This window comes from Pongo pygmaeus, chromosome 10 (assembly GCF_028885625.2).
Source record: "Pongo pygmaeus isolate AG05252 chromosome 10, NHGRI_mPonPyg2-v2.0_pri, whole genome shotgun sequence".
Taxonomy (NCBI): domain Eukaryota; kingdom Metazoa; phylum Chordata; class Mammalia; order Primates; family Hominidae; genus Pongo; species Pongo pygmaeus.
In genome coordinates this window covers 21,322,204-21,349,540 of record NC_072383.2, presented here as the reverse complement: position 1 = coordinate 21,349,540, position 27,337 = coordinate 21,322,204, and the positions used below count along the sequence as shown (strand labels likewise).

The window sequence follows — 27,337 nt, the reverse complement described above, 5'->3', positions numbered from 1 at the left end:
GTAAATACAGTTAAAATAGAAACATGAATTGTAGAAAATATTTGCAGTCTATGTAATAGACGATTTGGTGGTCCCTCCAAATAATTAGAAAGTGAAAAGAAAAAGGGAAAATTAGCAGAGGCTATGAGCTAGCAGTTCGTAAAATAAGAAAAATTTTTATATTGAAAATATATTATTTTCAATTATATAATATTTTGAATTATTATATAAAATCTCACTATTGTTGGAGAAATCCAAATTAAAATGATGACATCAAAGCAATATCTTCAATGTTCAAAAAAAATAAAAGACTTTAAACCCCCAATGTTGTACACAGTTAAACAGTAGAACCTAGTGTAGGTTGTTCCTATGCAGTCCCTCCACCTAAAACCATAAGAATTATAGTCCTCCCTCAACCTTTCTTCACAATGGGGCACCTTGAGACAAGGGAGATAAAGTTTCCTAAAAAGTTAATTTGCAAACCATGAGTTTGTGTAGGATTAGAGTTTTTCAACATCCTCACTATAGACATCTTGGGAAGGATAGTTCTTTGTTGGTAAGTCTGTCTTGTGCATTGCACAGTGTTTGGCAGCATCCCTGACCTCTACCTCTAGGTACCAGTGGCATCCTCCCTGCTCCAGCCCATTTATAGCAACAAAAATGTCCTAACATACTTCCAAATTGCCCATGAGAGACAAATTTACACCTAGTCTAGACCCAGTGATATAAAGCATGCATGAACAGTTTGTTTTTTAACTTATGCAAGTATGGTTATCAAATAGAAAAAAAAAAGTTACCAATTTCAAAGCTTCCATCAACTAAACCAGCAAGAGAAGAGGATATGTCAAATCTCCTTTCTATCTGAGTGATGGAAATTTTCATAATGATTCCACCTAGTGCTTTAGCAATATAGCTGAATGACAGGGCTGCCAAGAACATCTAAAAACAATAGAAGAAAAAAGGAAAATTGGTTAATCAAAGAACTATATAATGTTTATAGGTACATGGAACTAAAACATTTTTTCTTCTTTACTTGAAAACATTATTTTCATCATAAAAAACATTTTTCCCTATACAAGTTTTTCTTTACTTGAAAACATTATTTTTATCATAAAAAACATTTTTCCCTATACAAGTTGAAACTTCTCAGCCCTATAATATTATGATCAGTACACTACTAAAGCATGATTTTCTAACTTGGTTACAACATTCGATTGCTAGAGTATAGTTAAGGTTGCTATTTTTAAACTAATTTCATTAACTGATTTATAGGAAGCTAGACACTGTTCTCAGATGGCCATGATGGTGAGCTATCCTTTATTTCCATGTGAATAGCACTGGCTAACTGGGAGGGGAACGGCAGTGCATGCAGAGGTAGCACTTTCAGGAAGCTAGCTGAAAAACAGAACTTTGTGGAGGCAATTAGGAATTTTATGACCAACACAAGTGACTGTACCAAGACAGACAAAGGTATCCGATGCAAACAGGAACCTAAAGAGAGCAGGTATGTCCATAATTATATCAGAAAAACTAGATTTTATGACAAAATCTGCCTCAGGAGACAAAGGACATTATAGTAGCATAAAATTATCAATTCACCAGGAAGAGCCAACAATTATAAATAGATCTGCACTTAAAACTAAAGCAATGAGATATATGAAACAAACATAGATACGACTGAAGAAAAAATGGACAGTAACATAATAATATAATAATAATGATGATACTTCAATATCCTGCATTCATTTATATACAGAACAACCAGGGAGACTATCATAGGAACCAAATGACTTGAACATGATAGACCAATTAACCTAACAGACAAATAGAGCACTCTCTATCAAATAACAACAGAATACATCTTTTCTCCAGCAGAAATGGAGCATTCTCCAAGATAGACCACCTTGGCCCACACAACAAATCTTAACAAATTAAAAATTTTGTAATTATATTAAGTATCTTTTCTGCTACAGTGCAATGAAACCAGCATTTAAAAGCAGGAATAAAACAAGAAAACCCACAGATATGTGAAATTAAAAAATTCATTCTTAAACAACCAATGGGTCAAAGGAGGAATAACAAGAATTAATAAAATTTCTGAGGAAAAATGAAAATGAAAACACAAGCAACCAAAACTTATGCGATGCAGTGGAAGCAGCACTAAAGGGAAAGTTTATAAATTGATATTAAGAAAAGAAAAATCTCAAATAAATAACATAACTGAAACCATCAAGGAACCAGGAAAACAAAAACAAACCCAAAATTAAGAGAGGAAGAAAATATTAAACAATAGAGTAGAAAAAATAAAATAGAAAATAAACAAGAACAACAGAAAAAAATTAATGAACCCAAGTTGGTCTTTTGAATATATCAATAAAACTGAGAGACCTTTAGCTAAAATAAAACAGACAGAGAGGCTTAAATAGCTAAAATTAGAACTGAAAGAGCAGGCATTACAACAGCTGTCTCAGAAATTAAAAAGAATTTTAAGAGATGACTATGAACAATTACAAGCCAACAAACTGGAAAACACAGAATATATTAATACATTCCTAGAAACATACAACCTACTAAAATTGAATTATGATTCAGTTTTAAAAATCTGAACAGAACTATAATTAGGACATTGAAGCAGTATCAAATACTTCCAAAAAAGATAAAACCAGTAACCAATGTCTTCACTAGAGAATTTTACCAAACTCCTAAAGAATAAGTAACACCAATACTTTTGAAAGAAACTCCAAAATTCATTTAATGTGGCCAGAATTACCCTAATAGCAAAATAACATAAAGACAGAAAAGAAGAAAACTACAGAAAAATATTCCTGCTGAATATTGATACAAAAATCCTAAACGTAATACTAGCAGACTGAATTCAACAGCATATTAAAAAAAAAATCACATCATGATCCAGCAAAATATATACCTGGAATACAAGGATGGTTTAACATACAAAATTAAATCAGCATAATACATCACATTCACAAAATGAAGGACAAAACCACATGATCATCTCAATTAATGCAGAAAAAACATTTGACAAGATGCCCACTCCTAACATTAATATTAATTCAACCTACTGCTGGAAGTTCTAGGAAGAGAAATTAAACAAAAAAAGAAATAAAATGCATTCAAATTGGAAAAGAAATAAAATTATCTCTGTTCACAGATGACATCATCTTATATGTAAAGATTCTACCAAAAAAATTTAGAAAAAATAAACACATTTAGCAAAGTTGCAGGACACAAATCAACATTCAAAATTAAGAAGTGTTTCTATGCACTACCAATGAACATTTCAAAAGGCAATTAAGAAACTCTCACTAGATCATAAAAAAGATAAAACACTTAGGAATAAACTTAAATGACAAAGTGAAGATTTTTACACTGAAACCTATTAAATATTACCAAAATAAATAAAATGCAAATAAATGGGAAACATTCCATTCTCATAGATTGGAAGATTTAGTATTGTTAAAACATCCATACTATCCAAACTCATCTACAGATTTTAATTTCAATGCGATTTAATTTTTTGAATTTTGAATTTTTAGTTTTTTTACAGAGTCTTGCTCTGTTGCCCAGTCTGGAGTACAATGGAGTGATCATGGCTCACTGCAGTCCCAACCTCCTGGACTCTGTCTTCCCACCTCAGCCTCCTGAATAGCTGGTACTACAGCTGTGCACCACTATGCCTAACTAATTTTTTTTTTTTTTTAAAGATGTGGTGTCGCTGTGTTGCTTGGGCTGGAGCTAGTCTCAAACTTCTGGCCTCAAGTGATCCTCCAGCCTCAGACTTCCAAAGCCCTGGGGATAGAGGTATGAACCACCATACCTAGCCAGCATTTGTATAGAAATAGAAAAAACAAATATAAAATTTACAGAGAATCCAAAGGCACCCTGCGTAGCCAAAATAATCTTGAAGAATAACACAGTTGGATGCTTCATATTTCCTGTTTTCAAAATATACTGCAGAGCAACTGTAATTAAGATGGTGTGTACTGAAATAAAGATAGTCATATAAAACAATGGAATAGAATAGAGTTCAGAAATAAACTGTTGCTTATATGGACAAGTGATTTTCAACAAGGGTGCCAACACTGCATGACAGGGAGAGAACAGTCTCTTCAACAATCGATGTTGAGAAAACTGGATATCCACATACAAAGGAATGAAGTTGACCCATTGTCTTACACCATTTGTGAAAACTAACTCAAAATGGATTAAATGCCTAAATGTAAGACCTTACACTCTTAGAAGAAAATACAGAGAAAATGCTTCAGAGCATTCGATTTGTCAATAATTTCTTGAGTATGACACCCAAAGCACAGGCAACAAAATGAAAAATAGACAAATGTGACTACATCAAACTTAAAGACCTCTGCACATAAAAAGAAACAACAAGATGAAAATTTAATCTATAGAATGGCAGAAAATAATTGCAAATCCTATATTTAATAAGGGGCTAATACCCAGAATATATAAGGAACTTCTGCAACTTAACAACAACAAAAAACAAATAATGCAATTAAAAAATGGACAAAGGACTTGAATAAACATTTCTCCAAACAAGACGTATAAATGGCCAATAAACATATGAAAAGATGATCAACATCACTAATCATAAGGGAAATGTAAATCAAAACCACCATGAACTATCACCCCACACTCATCAGAATACTCACTACAAAGAAAAATAACAAATGTTAATAAGTATGTGAAAAAGTTGGATCCACTGTGTTTGTTGTTTGAAATGTAAAATAGTGCTGCCATCATGAAAACTAGTTTGGAGTTTCCACAAAAAAGTCACAAGCAGAATTACCATAGAAGCCATCGATCCTTCTTCTGTGTATATATTCAAAGAAATTCAAACTGGGATCTTGAAGAGATTTTCACACACCCATGTTCATCACAGCATTATTTACAATAGCCAAGAGGTAGAAGCAACTAAAATGTTCATTGACAAATGAATAGATAAATAAAATATGATAATGCAAATCAAAACCACAGTGAGATATCATCTCACGCTAGTCAGAATGGCTATTATTAACAAGTCAAAAAATAACAGATGCTGGTGAGGTTGTGAAGAAAAGGGAACACTTATACCTTGATGGTGGGAATGTAAATTAGCTCAACCATTGTGGAAAGCACTTTGGCAATTTCTCAAAGAACTTAAAATAGAATTATCATTCAACCCAGCAATTGTATTCCAGCAACATGGATGAAGCTGGTGGCCATTATCCTAAGCAAACTAACACAGGAACAGAAAATCAAATATTGCACGTTCTCACTTATAAGTGTGAACAAAAAATTAAGTACATATGGATACAAAGAAGGGAACAATAGACACTGGGCCTACCTGAGGGTGGAGGTTAGGAGAATACAGAGAATAGAAAAACTACCTATCAAGTACTATGCTTATTACTTGGCTGATAAAATAATCTGTACATCGGCTGGGCGTGGTGGCTTACATCTGTAATCCCAGCACTTTGGGAGGCCGAGGCGGGTGGATCACGAGGTCAGGAGATCGAGACCATCCTGGCTAATGCGGTGAAACCTCATCTCTACTAAAAATACAAAAAAAAAATTAGCTGGGCGTGGTGGTGGGAGCCTGTAGTCCCAGCTACTCAGGAGGCTGAGGCAGGAGAATGGCATGAACCCAGGAGGCGGAGCTTGCAGTGAGCAGAGATCGCGCCATGGCACTCCAGCCTTGGCGACAGAGCGAGACTCCGTCTCAAATAATAATAATAATAATAATAATAATCCGTACATCAAACATCTGCAACACACAATTTACCTATATAACTAACTTGTACATGTACCCCTGAAGTTAAAATAAAAGTTTAAAAATTTTTTTTTCCAACTTTGTTACTTTTTCAATATTATTTTGGTTATTTGGGGACCCTCACCATTTCATATGACTTTCAGTATTGATTTTTCCATGTCTGCAAGAAAAAAAAAAAAAGGCTGTTGGGATTTAGATAGAATTTGTGGTAAATCTATACAGAAATCTGGGTAGTATTGTCATTTCAAAAATACTAAATTTTATAGTCTATAAACACTGGATGTTTTTCCATTTATGTGGGTCTTTAATTTTTTAAGCAACGTTTTATAGTTTACGGTGTGTGATTTTTTTTAACCTTTTGTTTAAATTTGTTCCTATATATATTTTTGAGATGCTATGATAAATGGATTTACTCCTTTAATTATTTTTTGATGCTCATTCCTGGTGTACAGAAACACAAGTAATGTATGTGTGTGTGTGTGTGTGTGTGTGTGTGTGATTTTCTACTATGTAATTTTTCTTTAATTATTTATTAGCTCTAGTAGATTTCTTGTGGATTCTTCGGGCTTTTCTTTACATATAATTATGTTATCTGTAAATAAAGACAGTTTTCCTTCTTTCTAATTTGAATGCCTTTTGTTTCTTTTTCTTGTCTAATGGATCTGGCTAGAACTTGTAGAACAATCTTGAATAGTGTTAGTAAAAATGAGTATTCTTGTCTTGTTTTTAATTACAGGGAGAAAACTTTCAGTTTTTCAATATCAAATATGATGCCAGCTGAAGATTTTTCATAAATGCCCTTATCATGTTGAGAGAGGTCCCTTATATTACTAGTTTTCTGGGTGTTTGTATTGAGAAAGTGTGTTGGATTTTTGTCAAATGCATCTAGTAAGATGGTCATGTGGCTTTTTCTTTGCTTAATGTATTGCATTCCTTTGAGTTTCATGTATTTAATCATGCTTAAATTTCCAGGATGAATCCATCTTTGTTATGGTGTACAATCTTTTAAATGTGCTGTTGGAACTAATTGGCTAGTATTTTCTTGAAAATTTTTTATTATACTTAATAGATTTTATTTTTTAAAGCAATTTAGATTTACAAAAAAAAAATTGACCATAAATTACAGAAAGCTTCCACATATTCCCTCTATCCATACATAGTTTCCCCTACTATTATGTTTACCTTCCATTGGTGTGGTACATTTGTTTACACTGATGAACCAATTTTGATGCATTATTATTAACTGGAGAGCATATTTTACATTAGGGTTCACTTGGTGTGTTGTACAGTCTATCGATTTTGATAAATGTATATTGATAGGTCTTCATTACTGTATCATAAAGAATAGTCTCCCTTACCTAAAAATCCTCTGCACTGTGTTTCTTTCTTTCTTCCTCTCTTCCTCAAACACTTGGCAACTACTGAGCACATTCCTCTCTTTAGATTTTTCTTTTCCAGAATCTCATATATTTGAAATCTTACAATATATAACATTTTAAGATTTGCTTATTTGCTTACAGTTATGTTTTGGATGTCTTTCCATGTATTTTTACGACTTGATGTCCCATTTCTTTTTAATCACTAAAAAAAATTCTATTGTTTGACTGTATCACAGTTTGTTTACCTATTCACCTACTGAAAGATATCTTGGTTGCTTTTAAGTCATGACAATCATGAATAAAGCTGCTATAACACTTGTGTGCAGGCTTTTATGTGGATATAAGTTTTCAAGTCATTTGGGTAAATACTAAGGTCTATGACTGCAGGATTGTACAGTAAGCCTGTCTTTAGATTCATAAGAAACTATCAGATTGTTTTACAAAGTGGCTCTACCATTTTACATTCCCACCAGCAATAAATGAGAATTCTGGTTGCTCCTCATATTTGCCAGCATTTGGCATTTTTTGTGTTTGGAATGTTACTCACTCTAATAAGTATGTAATGAAAGCTCATTGCTTGAATTGGCAATTCACTATTGACATATTATGTTTAGCATGTTTTCATATAGTTATTTACCATCTGTATACATCCATAAGTAAGGTATCTGTTCAGATCTTTTTCCCATTTTATAATTGGCTATTTTCTTATGATTGAGTTTTAAGTGTTCTTTGTAGATTTTGAATATCAGCCCCTTATTAGATATATCATCCACTGGTCTCCATAGTTTCTGATAAGAAATCAGTTATTAATCTTATGGGACAGCACTTGTACATGATGATTCCCATTCTAGCTGCTTCCAAGATTCTGTATTATTATTATTATTTTGACTTTTAATGGTTTGATTACAAAATATCTCAAAGTGATTTTCAGTTTTTTTACTTGGAGTTCCTTAAGCTTGTAGGCTATTGAGATTTATGTCTTTCATCAAATTTGTGGTGTTCTCAGCCAGCCCATTTTTCAAATATTCTTTTTTCCCTTTTCTCTCTCTAGTCTCCTTCTGAAATCCCTGTAATTTGTATGCTGCTTCACCTGATGGTATCTGACAGGTCCTTAGGTTTTGTTCACTTTTCTTCTTATATATATTTTTTTTCTGCCTCTCAGACTGAAATTTTCAATTGGCCTATCTTAAAATTTGATGATTCTGTATTCTGCCTGCTTAAGGTTGCCACTGAACTTTGGTTTCAGTTCAGGCTGCTATAATAAATTACTATAGACTAAATGGGTTGAAAAATAAACATGTATATTTCATGATTCTGAAAGCTGGGTTGTCTGAGATCAAGGGGCCAACATAATTGAATTCTGGTGAAGGCCCTCTTTTAGGTTGAAAACAGCTAACTTCTACTTGTACCCTCACAGGGAGGGAAAAATTTAGTTGGCTCTCTCACATTATCTAAGGGCACAAATCCCATCATGAAGGGTTCCTCTCTCATGATCTATTTACCTGCCAAAGGCCTCAAATACCAACGCCTTGGGATCAGGGTTTCAATATGTAATCAGCAAGGAGGGCACAAATATTCAGTCCATAACTCTTTTCTTATAAATTTTTATTTTAGCTATTTTTTTTTTTATTCTTCCACCTTTGGTTAGCCTTGGGCTGAGCCTGAGGATCAGCCTTAGGTAAAAGCTTATGGTCTTCTCAGGTGTTTTACAAGTGAATCTACTACCCTGGGCATATGTGAGGCTTTCTAAATGCCTCCAGGAACATGAAGTGCTAGCTTCACAGTAAGCTTGATAAATTTCTATTTTTATTAAAATTGTGAACTACCAACCTCCAGCTCTCTGCTTTAAGTTCATTCAAATAAAAACAAAACAGAGATACAAATGTACATAATTGTCAGATAGATTTTAATGTGTCACTGGCAGGAAGAGACAACCGGCATCGAGGTAAGAGGTAAAGTCTCTATCTACCTCCAGTCACGGCAAGCTGTTCATTAGTGTAATACGGTAAAATTTCTGGACTTACAGTCAGAAGACAGTTCTAAGCTTCTACAGTTTATTTTATTTTAAAAAATAACTCCCCTGCCCCACTGAACCTTCTATTTCCCATAACTCTCCCTTGTGTCCTTTCTAGTAGAAGCTTAGAATTGACTACGCTTGCATAACTCAAATCCTATTTTTTGCGTCATTCCTCCCAAGTATCCGTGGATTATGTTATTCTGGTTATCCCCTGTTCTTCCAGGGATTTGTTTCAGACACTCTTCTCTTTTTACTTTACATACTTTTTCTGGGCAAACTCACTCATTGTCATTGTTTTTATTACCATCTGTTAAGGACCGAATGTTTGCATATCCTTCAAATACATATGTTGATGGTTTTTGTTTTAGCAGCCTGAGCTGATTAAAACACCAAGACATAGTTTGCAATTCCAGGTCAACAAAGTTAAATACCTTATAAAACAAAGAAACTAACTAACTAAAGAATAACACTCTTTGGAAGCATATAACAATGTTCAAAATTATCCACATAGGAAGGTCCAGGAAAATGTGAGATAGTCTCACGAGAAATGACAATCAACAAAAACCAACCCATAGATGGCACATATGTTGGAATCACTGACCAGAATTTTGAAAGAACTATTCTAACTATTCTCTTTGATATAAAGGAAAACAATGTCGTAGTAAATGAAAATAGAGTGAATGTTACCAAAAGAAGTAAGCTATGAAAATGAAAAAAAATTGGAATATGTGAAATAAATATGTGTAACTGTTGTTGCTTTAAAGTCTGTTTTATCTGATATAAGAATAGCTCCTGCTCACTTTTTGATTTCCATTTCCACAGAGTGGAACAACAGTTTAAAAAAAAAGACAAGGAAGATCATTATATAATGATAGAAGAATCAATCCAACAAAAAGAGATTAAATTTTTATGCACCTAACAATGGAGCTCCCAGATTCATAAAACAATTACTACTAGACCTAAGAAATCAGTAGACAGCAACACAATTATAGTGGAGAACTTGAAAACTTCACTGACCGCACTAGACAGATGATCTAGAGAGAAAGTCAACAAAAACAACGTACTTAAACTACACTCTAGAACAAATGAGCCTAACAGATATTACAGAACATTCTACCCAAGAACTGCGGAATATACATTCTTGTCATCAACGCATGGAACATTCTCTAATGTAGATCATATGATACATCACAAAACAAATCTCAATATTTTTTTTTTTCTATTCAGTCACCTCCAAACATATTTTCTTTATTTCCTCCAGAGAATAGGCTTTAGTTCTGAGGTCCTTGTAAACATTTAACACAAAACAACAAACTGAAGCATCTATATCCTTGCCCTGTGTTGCTGGGGTAAGTTTATACAAGGAGAAGTTGAGACAAATGCAGTAGTCACAGGTGAGCTTCTTATTCAGTTCAAAGTAGGTCTTGGGATGAGAGTCCCATATAGCCAGGACGGCTGACTTTCTGTGATTTCCAAGGGGCGCCCAAGACATTAAGGACTGATGATGTTTCCACTCATTGTTGATCAGGGTCAAACCTTTTCACTAACTGGGGCTGCTCTTTCCAAGAGGTCAGAGGTCAGAAAGCTTGTAGAATCGTACAAGACCACCTTGACAGTATGTGTAGATCTGCTTCTCCCATGTGGCTACCTTGTACATAGGGTCACAATCAGCCCGGTGAGCTCAATGACATAGTCTAAGTCTTGCTGGACAATAAAACGGCTTCCATCACCTTGGCTAGCAATGAATCCATCTCTGAAACTTAGCAGGGATAGAAATGGTGTGTTTTTTTTTTTTGAGACAGTCTCGCTCTGTCACACAGACTGGAGTGCAGTGACACAATCTCGGCTCGCTGCAACTTCTGCCTCCCAGGTTCAAGCATTTCTCCTGCCTCAGCCTCCCGAGTAGCTGGGATTACAGGCATGCACCACCACACCTGGCTAATTTTTGTATTTTTAATAGAGATGTGGTTTTACCATGTTGGCCAGGCTGGTCTCGAATTCCTGACCTCGGGTGATTCGCTCACCTTGGCCTCCCAAAGTGCTGGGATTACAGGCGTGAGCTACTGCGCCTGCCTGAATAATTTTTTTTTAATTCAAATCATATCAACTATTTTTTTCAGACCATAGTGGAATAAAACTAGAAATCAACTCCAGAAGGAACCCCTAAAACTACACAAATACATGGAAAATAAACAATCTGCTCCTGAATGATTTGGGGGTTATCAATTAATGCAAGATGGAATTTTTTTTTTCTTTGAGACAGATGCTTGCTCTGTCAACCAGGCTGGAGTGCAATGGTGTGATCTCGGCTCACTGCAACCACTGCCTCCTAGGTTCAAGTGATCCTCCTGTCTCAGCTTCCCAAGTAACTGGTACTATAGGGGTATATGCCACCATGCCTGGCTAATTTTTGTATTTTAGTAGAAAGGGGGTTTCACGACCTTGGCCAGGCTGGTCCTGAACTCCCAACCTCAAGTGATCCGCCCACCTCAGCCTTCCAAAGTGCTGGGATTATAGGGGGGAGCTACTGCCCCTGGTCAGAAATTTTATTTAAAAATTTGGAAATACATACATATATACATGTAAGTAAGGTATCTTTATATACCTTGAACTTATGTATATATAAATATCTTTAAGTTTAAGGTATATAAAGTTTAAGGTGTGTGTGTGTGTGTATATATATATACACACACACACACACCCCCCCACACATATATATACACACCTTATATACCATATATATGTTTAAAGTATACAAAGATTTTAATTAAAATTAACAATAACTTAATAATGAATTCCTTAAAAGGAGTATAATAAGTTGATGAGGAGAAAATTTTAAAATAAAAAATAAATGCAAATTTTCCAATATTCAACAAAAATATGAAAACCTCAGATTCAGCGTGCCTGTTGAACATCCAACAAAAGACATAAGGACACACATATATATGGAGAAAGTTTAGTAAAACATAAGAATATCAATGACAAGAAAAAAATTTGAAGTCTTTCAGAAAAGAAAGCATATCAATTTTAAACAGTAAGTGTGGATGTACAAAAGATTAATAATACTTTTTTTTTTTTTTGAGACGGAATCTCACTCTGTTGCCCAGGCTGGAGTGCAGTGACACAATCTCGGCTTACTGCAATCTCCGCCTCCAGGGTTCATGCCATTCTCCTGCCTCAGCCTCCTGAGTAGCTGGGACTACAGGTGCCTACCACCACACCCAGCTAATTTTTTTGTATTTTTAGTAGAGACGGGGTTTCACCATGTTAGCCAGGATGGTCTCGATCTCCTGATCTCATGATCCACCCACTTCGGCCTCCCAAAGTGCTGGGATTATAGGCATGAGCCCCGTGGATGAATAATACTTTTGAAGTATTGAGGTAAGAGAATATTAAAACTGTAATTTTATATTTAGCCACATAGTCATTCAACTATAAGGAAATATATTATTGAGCATATAAGGTCTCAAAAGTGTGGCATGTAAAGATTCACACTGAAATCAAATTCAGAAGATATACTTCAATAAAACAAGAATCAAATACTAAAGATATTGTGTGAGATTTGTAAAACAAGGTGAATAAAATACTTGATAATTTTGTAATTGTCTTTTAAAAAATGAGACAAAAAATAGAAAAGGAAAGAAAATAGATATAATATCTAAAATTTAAAATTTTAGATGGAAAATCGAGATAGTGTCAGAGAGTATAAAGGTTAAAGAGGCATATCAAAGAACATGAGAACATGTATTTTAGTATGTTTGGGGCTTCTATTAAAAATATAGCAAAATATATCATATAACAAAACTGAGTACCTTATAAACAACAAAAATTTACTTGGCACAGTTCCAGAGGTTGAAAAGTCTGAGATCAGGACAGCAGCAGGAAGAGGGTCATCTTCTCACAGTAATCTCACAGTGGAAAGGGCAAAATAGCTCTCTGGGGTCTCTTTTATAAAAACACTAAGCCCATTCATGAGAAGTCTGCTTTCATGACCTAATCCCTTCTCAAAGTCTCTACCTTTGGATCAGAGACGGTACAAATATTCAGACCATAGCAATATGCTACAGTATTTGCCTTGTTATAAGAGAGATAAATATATCAATTGAAAAAGTATAAGGAAACATTAAAAAGCAACAGGGAAGGGAGTAAATTGGCATAATATTCTAAGATAGTAGAAACAAGTCTTCTATATAAAATAAACGTCAGTGGACAAAATTGCTAGTTTAAAGGCAGAGATTTTTCAGTCTGGATATTTTTTGAAAAATCCAAATATGCGATCTTGATAACAGGTATTCCTAATTCATGAGGAAGTGTTGATGATGGTAAAAGAATAAGAAGCAATTAAAAAAAAATCTTGTAGCTGTATAAATAATAGCCCAAATAGATTTACACAAACATCATTATGGATAGAGGTTTCTACATATTGATATAAGTAGATCAACCTAAAAGATACAATGATTATAAAATAATGGATTTAATAGGTATAAAATATATAAACAACAGTCAGTAGAATTATTGTCACTAGAGGAAATTTCAACATATCTTTGTTTCTCAATTATGATAGGTCAAGCAGTCAAAATATCAGCAAGAACATAAAAGATCTGAATAACACAATTAACAAGACTGACCTCTTAGATACATATAAAATTCATATAAAATTCTACATCCGGTTGGGCATGGTGGCTCATGCCTGTAATCCCAGCACTTTGTGAGGCCAAGGCAGGTGGATCACAAGGTCAGGAGTTCAAGACCAGGCTGACCAATACGGTGAAACCCTGTCTCTACTAAAAATACAAAAATTAGCCAGGCGTGGTGGCATGTGCCTGTAATCCCAGCTACTCAGGAGGCTGAGGCAGGAAAATCACTTGAACCTGGGCAGCAGAGGCTGCAGTGAGCCGAGATTGCTCCACTGCACTCTAGCCTGGGTGAAAGAGTGAGACTCTGTCTCAAAAAAAAAAAAAAAAAAACTACATCCAACAATTCAAAGAATATGAATTTTTCTCAAGTACATGAGGGAGAATTACAAAAATTGATGATATATTTGGACATAAAAAAATCCCAACAGTACACATGGACACAAAGAAGTGAACAATAGATGCTGAGGCCTACTTGAGGGTGGAGGGTAGGAGAAGGGTGAAATCTAAAAAAGTACCTGTTGGTAACTATGATTACTATCTGAGTGCTGAAATAATCTGTACACCAAACTCCCATGACACACAATTTACCTATGTAACAGACCTGCATATGTACCCCTTGAACCTAAAATAAAAGTTGAAAAGAAAAAGAGAACTCAACAAGCTTCAAAAAGTAGGTATCATACAGACAATATCTGCCACAGTGCAATTATGGCAGGCACTGGTAGAAAACATTTTTAAATAAGAATCCCCATATATTTGGGACAAATCTTATTTTAAATAACTTGTGTATTAATTAAGAAATTATAGTGGAATTTTAAGTAGAAGTTTAGGACTGATAAGACATGAGATAAGTGAATACGATTTTAAAAAATATACTGGGACTTTTGGGTGCTACTTTTGCAGAAAAGAAAGTTGGAGGGCGCCATTTTTTTTCTAACATCAAGTAAAACACTAAACCGACTGAAAAAGCAATGATTCTTGGATCCATAAAAGAGATGAGGACGTGTGGCAAACCACTGTCTCCAAGATTGGAGATGGAGAGACAAAGTAAATATAAGGAGTAACAGCTTCCTGGAGCAGAAACTCATAAACAAAAACCAGAAAGGAAATAGTGCTAGGGTAAAAAAGAAAAAAAAATGTACTATAATTGAATTGCTAGAGCCTCAGGTTGGACAAGTCTGAGGGCTAATAACTCCAGGGGGGCCAATTCAAGGATCCCATTTTTTGATGATTTTCTCTTCAGGAGCTCGACCTGGATCTTATAGTAAATGTTGGAGAAAAATCTTCTCATTCTAGCAGAGTGAAAGAGAAAGGAATCATTTTGAAATAGGTCAGAAGACTTTGTTTTTAATAGGGATTATGAGACTTGCCCTCAGGAAAAACTAATTAATTGCAGCCTTATAAGCTCTGGTGTTATCTGAGCTTAACTGACCTGAGGTAAAGGAAATACCCAACTTCTGCCAGTTCTAGCCTACCATATTACAGAGAGAAATATTCAATTCCAGCCCACTCTAGCCATCCTATCCTGCCTAGGGAGAAAGACATTTTTTTAAAAATTGACACTTTGGGAAGATGAAGTGGGTGGATCACAAGGTGAGGAGTTCAAGACCAGCCTGGCCAAGATGGTGAAATCCCGTCTCTACTAAAAAATACAAAAAAATTAGCTGGGTGTGGTGTTGGGTGGCTGTAATCTCAGCTACTGGGAGGCTGGGGCAGAGAATTGCTTGCACCAGGGAGGGAGAGGCTTCAGTGAGCTGAGATCACGCCACTGCATTCCAGGCTGAGCAACAGAGTGAGACTCCATCTCAAAAAAAAAAAAAAAAAAATTGAGAAGCATTTGTGAAATTTATGGTCCAGAGTCAGAGCTTCATTCAAAGACTGATACCTAAGCTTAGAACTGTAGGATGCCTCTTCTCCAGACTGTGCCTTAACAACACATTATTGAAGGCATATGTATAGTAGGTTTTTACCCAATACATCCTCCCTTGCTATCAAGGAAATATTACAACTCACTTAAAAGGCAAATAACACAATTAGAAGAGACAGAGCAAGAATCAGGACCAAACTCAGATATGGCAGAGATGTTGGAATTAGCAGACTGGGAATTTAAAATGACTATGAGCAATATACTAAGGGCTGTAATAGTAAAAGAGACAGTATGCAAGAACAGATGAGAAATTTAAGCTGAGATAAAAATTCTAAGAAAGAACCAAAAACAAATGGTAGAGATCAAAATATTGTAGCAGAAATAAATAATTCCTTTGACAAGCATATTAGTATACTTGGCATACCTGAGAAAAGGCTATATGAGCTTCAGAATATACCAATTAAAATCTGCAAAAGTAAAAAGCAAAATGAACAAAGAAAAGTATCAGAAGAAAATACTCAAAAGCTAAGGGATAACCACAACAGTAGCAACATGCACATAATAGGGACACCCCAAAAAGAGAATATGAAACAGAATAAATATTTGAAACAATAATAACTGAGAATTTCCCCAAATTTATGTCAGACAACATACCACAGACCTTGGAAGTTCATAGAAAAACAAGCAGAATAAATGCTTTAAAGAGTCCACCTAGGAATATCATTTTCAAACTACACAAAATCAAAGACAAGGGGAAAAAAGTCCCAAAAGAAACCAGAGGGAAAATAAAATACCTATCCTTACCTATATAGGAACAAAGATAAGAATTGCATTTGACTTCTCAGAAACCATGCCAGCACAAAAAGAGTGGAATAAAAATATGTAAAGCATTGATAGAAAACAACAGCCTAAAATTATGAAACCTGTGCAATTATCTTCTAACATGAAAGAAAAATAAGGATTTCTCTGATAAACAAAAATTAAAAGAATTTCTCGTCAGACTTGCCTTGCAAGATGTTAAGAGCAGTTTTTTAGAGAAAGAGAAAATAATATAGATCAGAAGCTCAAAACTTCACAAAAACAGAGAGACACTGCAGAAAATCAGTGAAGGTAAATTAAAAAGTTTTTTAAATTCGTAATTGATCTAAGAAATAACAGTTATTCAAAATAATAATATCTACAATGTATTTGATTATGTATGCTTACACTAAAATAAAAAGAATGACACAATGATGCAATAAACGGGAGAGAAGAATAAAAATAATTTGTTTTGCAAATTACACTACCCATGAAGCAGTATGATGTAATTTGAAAGTAAACTTGAAATAGTTGTAAATATATCTTACAAGCACCAGGGCAACTACTATATAAGTCAAAGAAGAAATATAACATATATGCTAAGAAAGGAGAAAAAATATTAATGGTATTATATAAAATGCTCATTTGAAACCACAAAAAGCACAAAAAGAGTGGAATACAAATATAGAAACAAAGAAGAACAGATAGAAATACAGTAAGAAGTATGGTAGATATTAATTCAACTAAAGTCGTGTACCACATAATGACATTTTAGTTATCAGTGGACTGCATATATGATAGTGGTCCCATTAGATTATAACACATATTTTACTGTACTTTTTCTATGTTTAGATACAAAAATACTTATTGTGTTACAATTCCTGCAGTATTTAGTACAATAACAGGCTGTAAAGGTTTGTAGCCTCAAAGCAATAGGCTATAACATATAGCCTAGGTGTCTAGCAGGCTAATCTATCTAGGCTTGTGTAAGTACAGTCTATGATATTTGCAAAATTAAAAAATTTGTCTGACAGTGCACTTCTCAGAATGCATTCCTGTCATTTAATGTTCCATGACTGTATATTAATAATGAACTTTAACATCAATTATCTAAATGCACCAACTAAAAGATAGAAGGTGACAGTAAATGAAGTAACAAGGCCAACTATATGTTGTGTACATGACACCCACTTTAAATATAAAAACGCATATAGATTAAAAGTAAATGGATGGAGAAAAATATTCTATGCTAACAATAATCAAAAGAAATCAGGAATAGCTAAATTAATTTCAGACACAGCAAACTTCAAAGCAAGGAAAGTTACCAGAGGTTAAAAAAAGGTATACATGTGTAACAAACCTGCACGTTGTGCACATGTACCCTAAAACTTAAAGTATAATAATAATAAAATTTAAAAAAAAGAAAAGCAAAAAGAAATTGATTTTTAAAAAAAAAAGGTGGGAGGAGGCATTACAGAACAATAAGGACATCAGTTCTCAAAAAAGATATAATACTCCTTAACATATATGCACCCAACAACAGGGCATCAAATTCTATGAAGTAAAAACTGGTGGAACTGCAAGGAGAAATAGATGAATACACTATCACAGTTGGAGACATCAATTACTCCTCTGTGGGAAGGGAACAAATCCAGCAGGCAGAAACAGATAGAAAATAGTTGACCTTAATAACACCATCAATCAACTGGATATAATTAACATCTATATATTACTTTATAACTTCATGTATTACATCCAACAACAGTAGAACAGACATTCTTAAGCTCACATGGAACATTCACCAAGACAGACCACATTCTAAGCCATAAAATATATCTTATCCAATTTATTTTCAAAAAGAAGTGATAGCATTTGTTCTCAGACAACAATAGAATTAAAGTAGAATCAATAACAGAAATAACTGGAAAAATCCCCAAATATGTAGAGACTAAATAACACATTTTTAAGTAACACTTAGGTCAAAGGAAATCTCAAGATAAATTTTTAAATATTTTGACTAAATAAAAATAAAAACACAATTCATCAAAATTTGTGGGAGGTAGCAAAAGCAATGCTTAGAGGAAAATTTATTGCACTGAATACATATATGAGAAAAGGGGAAAGATTTAAAATCAGTATTTAAGTTTCTACCTTAGGAAACTTGGAAAAAAACAGCAAATGAAATTCAAAGCAAGAAGAAGAAAGTTAATAATAAAAATTAAAACATAAGTCAAAGACATTAAAAACAGGAATTCAATAGAGAAAATGTAAACAACCAAAGACTTGTTCTTTAGAAAGATCCATAAAATTTATAGGCTTCTAACCAGGTTAACTAAGGGAAAATAAAAGGAGTGAATACTAATTACCAATATCAGAAATAACAGAGGGGATACCACTACAAATCCCACAGACATTAAAAGGATAATAATGAAATAATATGAAAAAACTATACCTGCAATTATAATAACCTAAATTAAATCAACCAGTTTCCCAAAATAAACAATCTACTCAAACTCTTACAAGAAAAAATTGATGACCTGAATTAGGCCTTTATCTGTTTAAGAAATTAGATTGTCAAGTAATAACCTTCAAAAACAGAAAGAATGGGCCGAGCGTGGTGGCTCACGCCTGTAATCCCATCACTTTGGGAGGCCAAGGTAGGCAGATCCTGAGGTCAGGAGATCGAGACCATCCTGGCTATCACAGTGAAACCCCATCTCTAGTAAAAATACAAAAAATTAGCCAGGCATGGTGGCGGGTGCCTGTAGTCCCAGCTACTCAGGAGGCTGAGGCAGGAGAATGGCATGAACCTGGTAGGCAGAGGTTGCAGTGAGCTGAGACAGCGCCACTGCACTCCAGCCTGGGTAACAGAGTGAGACTCCATCTCAAAAAAACAATACAAAACAAAAAACAGAAAGAATGAGTCCCAGATAGTTTCACTGGTGAATTATACCGAACATTTAAGAAACATGTTATACTAATTGTATATAACCTTCTTCACAGGATAAAAGCATCGGGAATACTTTCTATCTTATTCCATGAGGCCAGCATTACCCTGATACTAAAATCCAAGATATTACAATAACAAAAAAATGTAGACCAATATCACTCATGAACATAGATGTAAAAATCCTCAACAAATATTAGTAAAAAAATTCAATAATACATGAAACATAAAATAATTAAATACTATGATCAAATGGGATTTATTCCCATTTGCATGGCTGGTTCAATGTATGAAAATCAATTCATGTAATCTATCACATAAACTTAATTTGAAAAGAAGATGTCATTTATAATAGTGATACGTTTTGGCTGTGTCCCCACTGAAATCTCATCTTAAATTGTAGCTCCCATAATCCTCATGTGTCATGGGAGGGACCCAGTGGGAGCTAAGTTTATCATGGGGATGGGTTTTTCCTATGCTGCTCTTGTGATAGTGAATAAGTCTCACAAGATCTGATTATTTTATAAAGCTCATTTCTCCTATACACACTCTTTTGCCTGCTGCCATTGAGATGTCCCTTTGCTCCTCTGCCTTTCACCATGATTGTGAGGCCTCCCTTGCCATTTGAAATTGTGAGTCCATTAAACTTCTTTTTCTTTATAAATTACCCAGTCTTCAGTATTTCTTCCTAGCAGCATGAGAATGGAATAATACAGTAAATTGGTACTGAGGTAGTGGGGCATTGCTACAGGATACCTGATAATGGGGAAGCAGCTTTGGAACTGGGTAACGGGCAGAAGTTGGAACAGTTTGGAGGACTCAGAAGAAGACAGGAAAATGTGGGAAAGTTTGAACTTCTTAGAGAATTGGAGGGCTCAGAAGACAGGAAGACGTGGGAAAGTTTGGTACTTCCTAGACACTTGTTGAATGGCTTTTATCAAAACACTGATACTGATATGGACAATAAAGTCCAGGCTGAAGTGGTATCAGATAAAGATGAGAAACTTTTTGGGAACTAGAGCAAATGTGATTCTTGTTATTCTGTAGCAAAGAGACTGGCAGAATTTTGCCCCTGCCCTAGAGATCTGTGGAACTTTGAACTTGAGAGAGATGATTTAGGGTATCTGGTGGAAGAAATTTCCAAGCAGCAAAGTGTTCAAGAGGAAGCAGAGCATAAAAGTGTGAAAAATTTGCAGCCTGGCAATGCAGTAGGAAAGAAAAACCCATTTTCTGGGGGGATATTCAAGCAGGCAGCAGAAATTTAAATAAGTAATGAGGAGACAAATGTTAACTGCCAAGACAATGGGGAAAATGTCTCCAGGGCACATCAGAGACCTTGGGAGCAGCCACGCCCATTACAGGTCTGGAGGTCTAGAATGGAAAAATGGTTTCCTGAGCCTGGTCCAGGGCCCCCCTGCTGTGTGCAGTCTCATGACTTGGTGCCCTGCATTCCAGCCACTCCAGCCATGGCTAAAAGGGGCCAAGATACAGTTTGGACTGTGGCTTCAGAGGGTAAAAGCCCCATGCCTTGGCAGCTTCCACATGGTGTTGAGCTTACAGGTGCACAGAAGTCAAGAAGTGAAGTTTGGGAACCTCCACCTAGATTTCAGAGGATGTATGGAAACGCTTGGATGTCAGGCAGAGGTGTGCTTCAAGGGTGAAGCCCTCATGGAGAAATTTCACTATGGCAGTCAGAAGGGAAATGTGGGGCGAGAGCTCCCACAAACTGTCCCCACTGGGGCACTGCCTAGTGGAGCTGTGAGAAGAGGACCACGATCCTCCAGACCCCAGAATGGTAGATCCACTGACACTGTGGATTGCACTGTGCACATGGAAAAGCCACAGACACCCAATGCCAGCTGATGAAAGCAGCTGGGAGGAGGGTTGTTCCCTGCAAAGCCACAGGGGTGGAGCTGCCCAAGACTGAGGGACCCACCTCTTGCATCAGTCATTCAGCTTATACACACTGAGCACTGATGTTTGCCAGAGAGAACAGTGAATCAAACACCTGTGTTTTCATGGAGCTTAATTTATGGTACAGAGAGATAGATGATAAATAAATTACATATATATTATATATATAAAATATAGGATAAATACATATGTTATATATCATAATATATATATTATGATATATATACATATATAATCATTACCCTAAGGTTATATTATATATAACCTGTTACTCTACCAAAGGTTATATTATATACAACCTATATATAATTATATATATATATATTCTCCATGTATATGAAGACTACATATATAGTTTACAACCTATATATGTATATATTCAACCTATATATAATTATATATATATATTCTCCATGTATATGAAGACTACATATATAGTTTATATATATGTTTACTATATATACACACTTTCTCCATGTATATGAATACATATATAGTTTATATATATGTTTACTATATACACACATATATAGTTTGATATATAAATACATATATTTTATATGTGTATATATGTGTATATATATGTGTATATATGTGTATATATAAATACATATATTTTATATGTGTATATATGTATTATACACATATAATATATACATAATATGTATATATTATATATTTTATATGTGTATATATGTATTATATCTATGTATGCATTTATATATTATATATGCATTTATATATTATGTATTTATATTTATATATTTTATATATGTACATATATAATATATAAATACATATATAAATACATATACACATATGCACACATATAGACATATGTTTACTATATATACATGAATATATACATATATTGTATACATACACTATATATAGTATATAAAATAGAGTATATAAACTTATTTAAACACAAACTGTGTGTGTGCTATATATATACACACACACTTTATGATATAGAGAGATAGATGATCAACTACATATATGTAATACATATTACATAAATTACATATGTAAATATATGTAATATACATGTAATTTATCATCTATCTCTCTATACCACAAATTGTATGTATATATATGCACACACAGTTTGTGTGTATGTATATATATGCACACACAGTTTGTGTGTATGTATATATATGCACACAGTTTGTGTGTATATAATAGTTTACATACTCTATTTTATATACTATATATAGTGTATGCAATATATGTATATATTCATGTATATATAGTAAACATGTGTACAATATACATATATAAACTATGTATATACATAGTAAACATATGTATATATGTGTGTATATGTATGTGTGTATATATATTTATATATCAAACTATGTGTGTATATATAGTAAACATAAACTATATATATATTCTCTTCATATACATGAAGAATATATACATGTAATGTTATATATAATATAACCTTAGGTAGAGTAATGACCCTTAAAGACATCCAGGTCCTAATCTCCAGAACTTGTAAATATGTTAGGTAACATGGCAAGGAGATATTAAAATTGCACATGGAATTAAGGTTGCTAAACAGATGACTTAAAATAAAGAGATTGACTTGACCTTGCCTAGTGAATCCAATGTAATCACAAGTCTCCTTTAAATGTGAAAGAAGTATCCATGTGATGTGGACATCACTAGCTTTGAACACGGAAAAGGGCCATGAGCCAAGGAATTCAGACAGCCTCTAGAAACTGGAGAAGATGAAGTGTATTGTCCCTAGAATTTTCAGAAAGAAACATGGTCTTGCCAACACCGAGTTTAGTTCACTGACACTTATTTCTGATTTCTGGATTTTAGATCTCTAAGATAATAATTTTTTTTGTTTTACGCCATTAAACACACATGTGCGCAAACACGCACTTCTACACAAGTGCGTTTTGGGGTCTTAGTGTCAGCTGGTGATAAATACTACAAAAATCAAGCTGGTTAAAGAGTTATGGATAGAGAATGCTATTTTATATGGGGTGTTCAGGAGTAAAGAAATCTTTAAACAGAGATCTGAATGAAATGAAAGCACAAGACATCTGGAAGAAGAACGTTTTAGAAGAGGAACAAGGAAGTGCAAAATTCCCCAAGTCAGAAGTGTGCTTGGCATGTTTGAGAAATAGCAAAATGGCCACTATGGCTGGAGAAAAGAGACCCAGAATAAAACCTGTGGGATATGGATCTTGGTGGCAGTTACATATGTGGAGTGATGTTTCCAGAAAGGGAGTGAAAATGAAGGCAGAAAGGGGAGACTTTTTCTTTTGCTCTATTTTTTTTAATAATCATTACTTTTTTGTTGTTAAAGATTTTCATTACAATATGGGGTATAGATAATTTGAAGAGCAGAAAAGACAAGTGTAATGAAGAAGTATACACTGGCAGATTCTATGTAACACAGTTGGTTCAATACAAAAAACTGAGGGAAAATAATCAAATAATGGTAGAAAATAATCAAAGTATGTTGTTTTATTTAAATGGGTTTGTAATCTACTTGGGCTTTTATACATTTCCATCCACTGAGTCTGTATATGCAAGTCAGTAACAACATGTGTATTAGTGTGCACACATGCACGTAAACCAAGTCCCATGGTTGTTTGATACTGAATAATATGAAATAAGGTATATCATTAAATAGGCCACACTGCTTAAGGGTACTAATAGTACAAAAGTCCACAGTTACTTTAGCCATGCGAAACAGAGTTGAGAGCATGGAATTTGGAATCAGACTGCCTGAATTCAGACCTTGGCTCCATCTTTCACCAGCTGTGAGAACTAGGGAAATTCATTTGCCTTTTCTATACCTAGGTTTTTTTTCATCTGCAAAGGGAGATAATAGCATCTGGTTGATGGAACTGTGGTAAGGAAGAAAATCTATTAACACAAACAAAACACTAGCGCAATATCTCATCTATAGTAAGTGCTCAACAAATGTTAGCCACTATTATTGTTCCTCTCACCATCTCTTTTTATGTTGCTGAATTAGATCTATTTTTACCATTGTTTTAATTATCTCTGTCTGTATGTGCGCATACTCCTAATTCACAAGATTTCAAAATTAATAAGATTTTTGGTAATTATTTTTACTGAAACAGTACTTTGTTGATAGTTTGATGTCCCAAACTTCATAAAAAATTAAAATACTGATTATTTAAAAATTTTATCGCATTATGTTTTTGTTCCTCATGAATACAAAGTAGGTACAGAAATGCAACTAAATTCCACTGCAGACACACAAGTCTTTACAAAATTGTTGTAATGTGATTGTTGAGGTTAATATTCTTTCAATGTTAACAATTTAACTTACTGAAAAGATTCCTTTAAACATCACTTGTAGATATGATTAATCAATTTAGTAATGTTTTCGATGATGTTAACCTTATTCAAATATTTTCCCCTAGCACTGGCTTTTTTTTTTTTTTTTTTTTTTTTGATATGGCGTCTCGCTCTGTCACCCAGCCTGGAGTGGAATGGCGAGATCTCGGCTCACTTCAACCTCCGCCTCCCGGGTACAAGTGACTCTTCTGCCTCAGCCTCCTAAGTAGCTGGAACTACAGGCACGTGCCACCACGCCTGGATAATTTTTGTATTTTTAGTAGAGACAGGGTTTCATCATATTGGCCAGGCTGGTCTCGAACTCCTAACCTCGTGATCTGCCAGCCTCGGCCTCCCAAAGTGCTGGGATTACAGGCGTGAGCCACTGCGCCCGGCCTGGCTTCTTTATTGGACTGCAGGTAATGTGCCTTACATACACTGCTATCTTCCTAACTCCTAGCTTCTATTCCAAATATGCTTTAAGCGATTATTCTGGAAATCTTATTTCTTCCGCCAGTTTGTTGTTACTTTGCTATGCACATGAAAGTGAAATCACTGTAATACTCAGTATTTAAAAGTAAAAATAATTAAGCCTAATATTACCCTTAGACAATAGGAGATAATTCACTTGCATTAGCCAATACTTTTTCCTTATGATTGCCATTCTGCTGAAATATTATTCAAATATTTCATCACAATTGACTTTACCAGATATCTCAGAAAACAAACAAACTCTATGTTTCCTGGACAAAGTTAAAAGGAACCTTGTTTAACATTATTGCAAGTGAATTCTGTGAAAGGAAATAAATACTTGGGACCCCAATTTACTATGCCAAAAGAAACAAAATTAAGCTGAGTCACCAAAAGCGGCTTTTTCTTTTGTTCCTAAGCAGATAGCTATAGGTAAAAGGTTAAATATCTCCAGGAGTAGGTACTCTATGTTCACTTTATCTTGTTTAAAGTGTCAGTTTACTGAGTGCAAGATGAATACATAGTTGACTATTTACCTACCTGCTCATTTTTCTCTGGCAACCTGTGGATTCAGAATTGTGACCATACCCTCACCTCTTTCCCCTTCAACCTATTTTTACCCTTTAAATATTGAAGCCCTCAAAATCATCTTTTGAGAAAGGCACAGGCCTGTCTCCCCCGTGCATCCTTAACCTTTGCAAAATAAACTTCTAAACTGATTAAGACCTGTCTCTCATACCTTTTGATTTACAAATTTGTAAATTGGTGACCAAGGGAAGGACTCTTAGTGGAGATGGCCCTAACCTTTGACAAGGCTCCTATGGGTGCCAGGTACAAGCTTGAGCTATCTTCATTGCTCACACTGTCAGAGGCATGTGAACCAGAGCAACTCCATCTTGAATACAGGCTGGATAAAATGAGGCTGAAACCTACTGGGCTGCAGTCCCCAACAATTAAGGCATTCTAAGTCACAGGATGAGACAGAAGTTCAGCACGAAATATAGGTCACAAAGACCTTGCTGATAAAACAGGCTGCAGTAAAGGAGCTGGCCAAAACCCACCAAAACCAAATGGCGACAGTGACTTCTGGTCATCCTCACTGCTACACTCCCACCAGCGCCATGACAGTTTATAAATGCCATGGCAACATCAGCAAGTTACCATACGGTCTACAAAGGGGAGGCATGAATAATCCACCCCTTGTTTAGCATATCATCAAGAAATAACCATAAAAATGGGTAACCAGCAGCCCTCGGGGCTGCTCTGTCTATGGAATAGCCATTCTTTTATTCCTTTACTTTCTTAATAAACTTGCTTTCACTTTTCACTGTGTACTCACCCTGAATTCCTTCTTGAGCAAGATCCAAGAACCCTCTCTTGCGGTCTGGATTGGGACCCCTTTCCTGTAACAAAACCAATTGCACATTTTGCCAAGGTCAGGGGGCTCCCACTGCAGAGAGAATGCCTGATCTCTCAAAATTTGGTTAAGATCTAAGATTTATTGTGTTGTGCAACACCTCTTCTGGAGTTTCACTTGCTTCGAACAAAGAAGGGGAGTTTTCCTGCTCCATGATGATGAAGGAGACCAACAACTCCTTTCTGAAGTTTTAGCCCACTTCCCACAGGGAAGATGAGTTTGAGTGTTTCCCTGCTTCTAGGATGGCAGAGAGCAGTGTTCAGCCTGGGCCCCATTCCTAGGCAGTAGCTGAATTGTAGTTTTTGTCTTGGAAATTCTCCTTAATTACTAAAAGTTAAGATTAGCAACTAGCTGGCCTTAATTTCTCCGTACCATTAGAGCACTCAGCGATCCTATAAATTGTAAAATTGTTTGTTTCTTTGACTTAACTGATTTTTGTTTGTTTTTGTCGTTTCAGTCTTTTTCTCATTAGGTTTGACCAACTCTACCCGACACGGTCAAAGCCAAAGAAAGTTCCAAATTATGGGGAAAAAGGCTACTGAGTTGATTAAATTCCTGCCTCTGTAAAAGGAAAGAAAAATTAAAAAACAATCAGCAAAAGGAAAAAGTTATATTGATTACCTGAGGGGCTTTTATGTACATAACAGGGCCATTTATTCCTAGCCAAGCCAAGATGAAAGAGCAATGGTAGTTACCCCATGCTGTAGTTCAGTAGCTAAGATTCTGCCCTTTTTTCACCATGACAGCCTGGGTTTGGTTCCTAAATCCATCTTTTCTGGGTTGATACTTGTGT

At 34.9% G+C, this 27,337-nt stretch overlaps 1 protein-coding gene across 2 annotated transcripts in view; it reads right to left on the bottom strand.

Annotated features, from left to right (window-relative positions):
- The window catches only part of LOC129010613 (solute carrier organic anion transporter family member 1B3), a 103,224-nt gene that overhangs the window by 60,040 nt on the left and 15,847 nt on the right, over positions 1–27,337 (bottom strand). The window contains exons 2-3 of one of the 2 annotated variants that reach the window (XM_054445102.2): positions 26,467–26,530; positions 777–918 (exon numbers count right to left, since the gene is read on the bottom strand). In XM_054445102.2, the coding sequence (XP_054301077.1) occupies positions 777–918; positions 26,467–26,530 (206 nt within the window). The remainder of the gene's footprint in view (positions 1–776; positions 919–26,466; positions 26,531–27,337) is intronic. The other variant, XM_054445101.2, reaches the window with a different exon arrangement.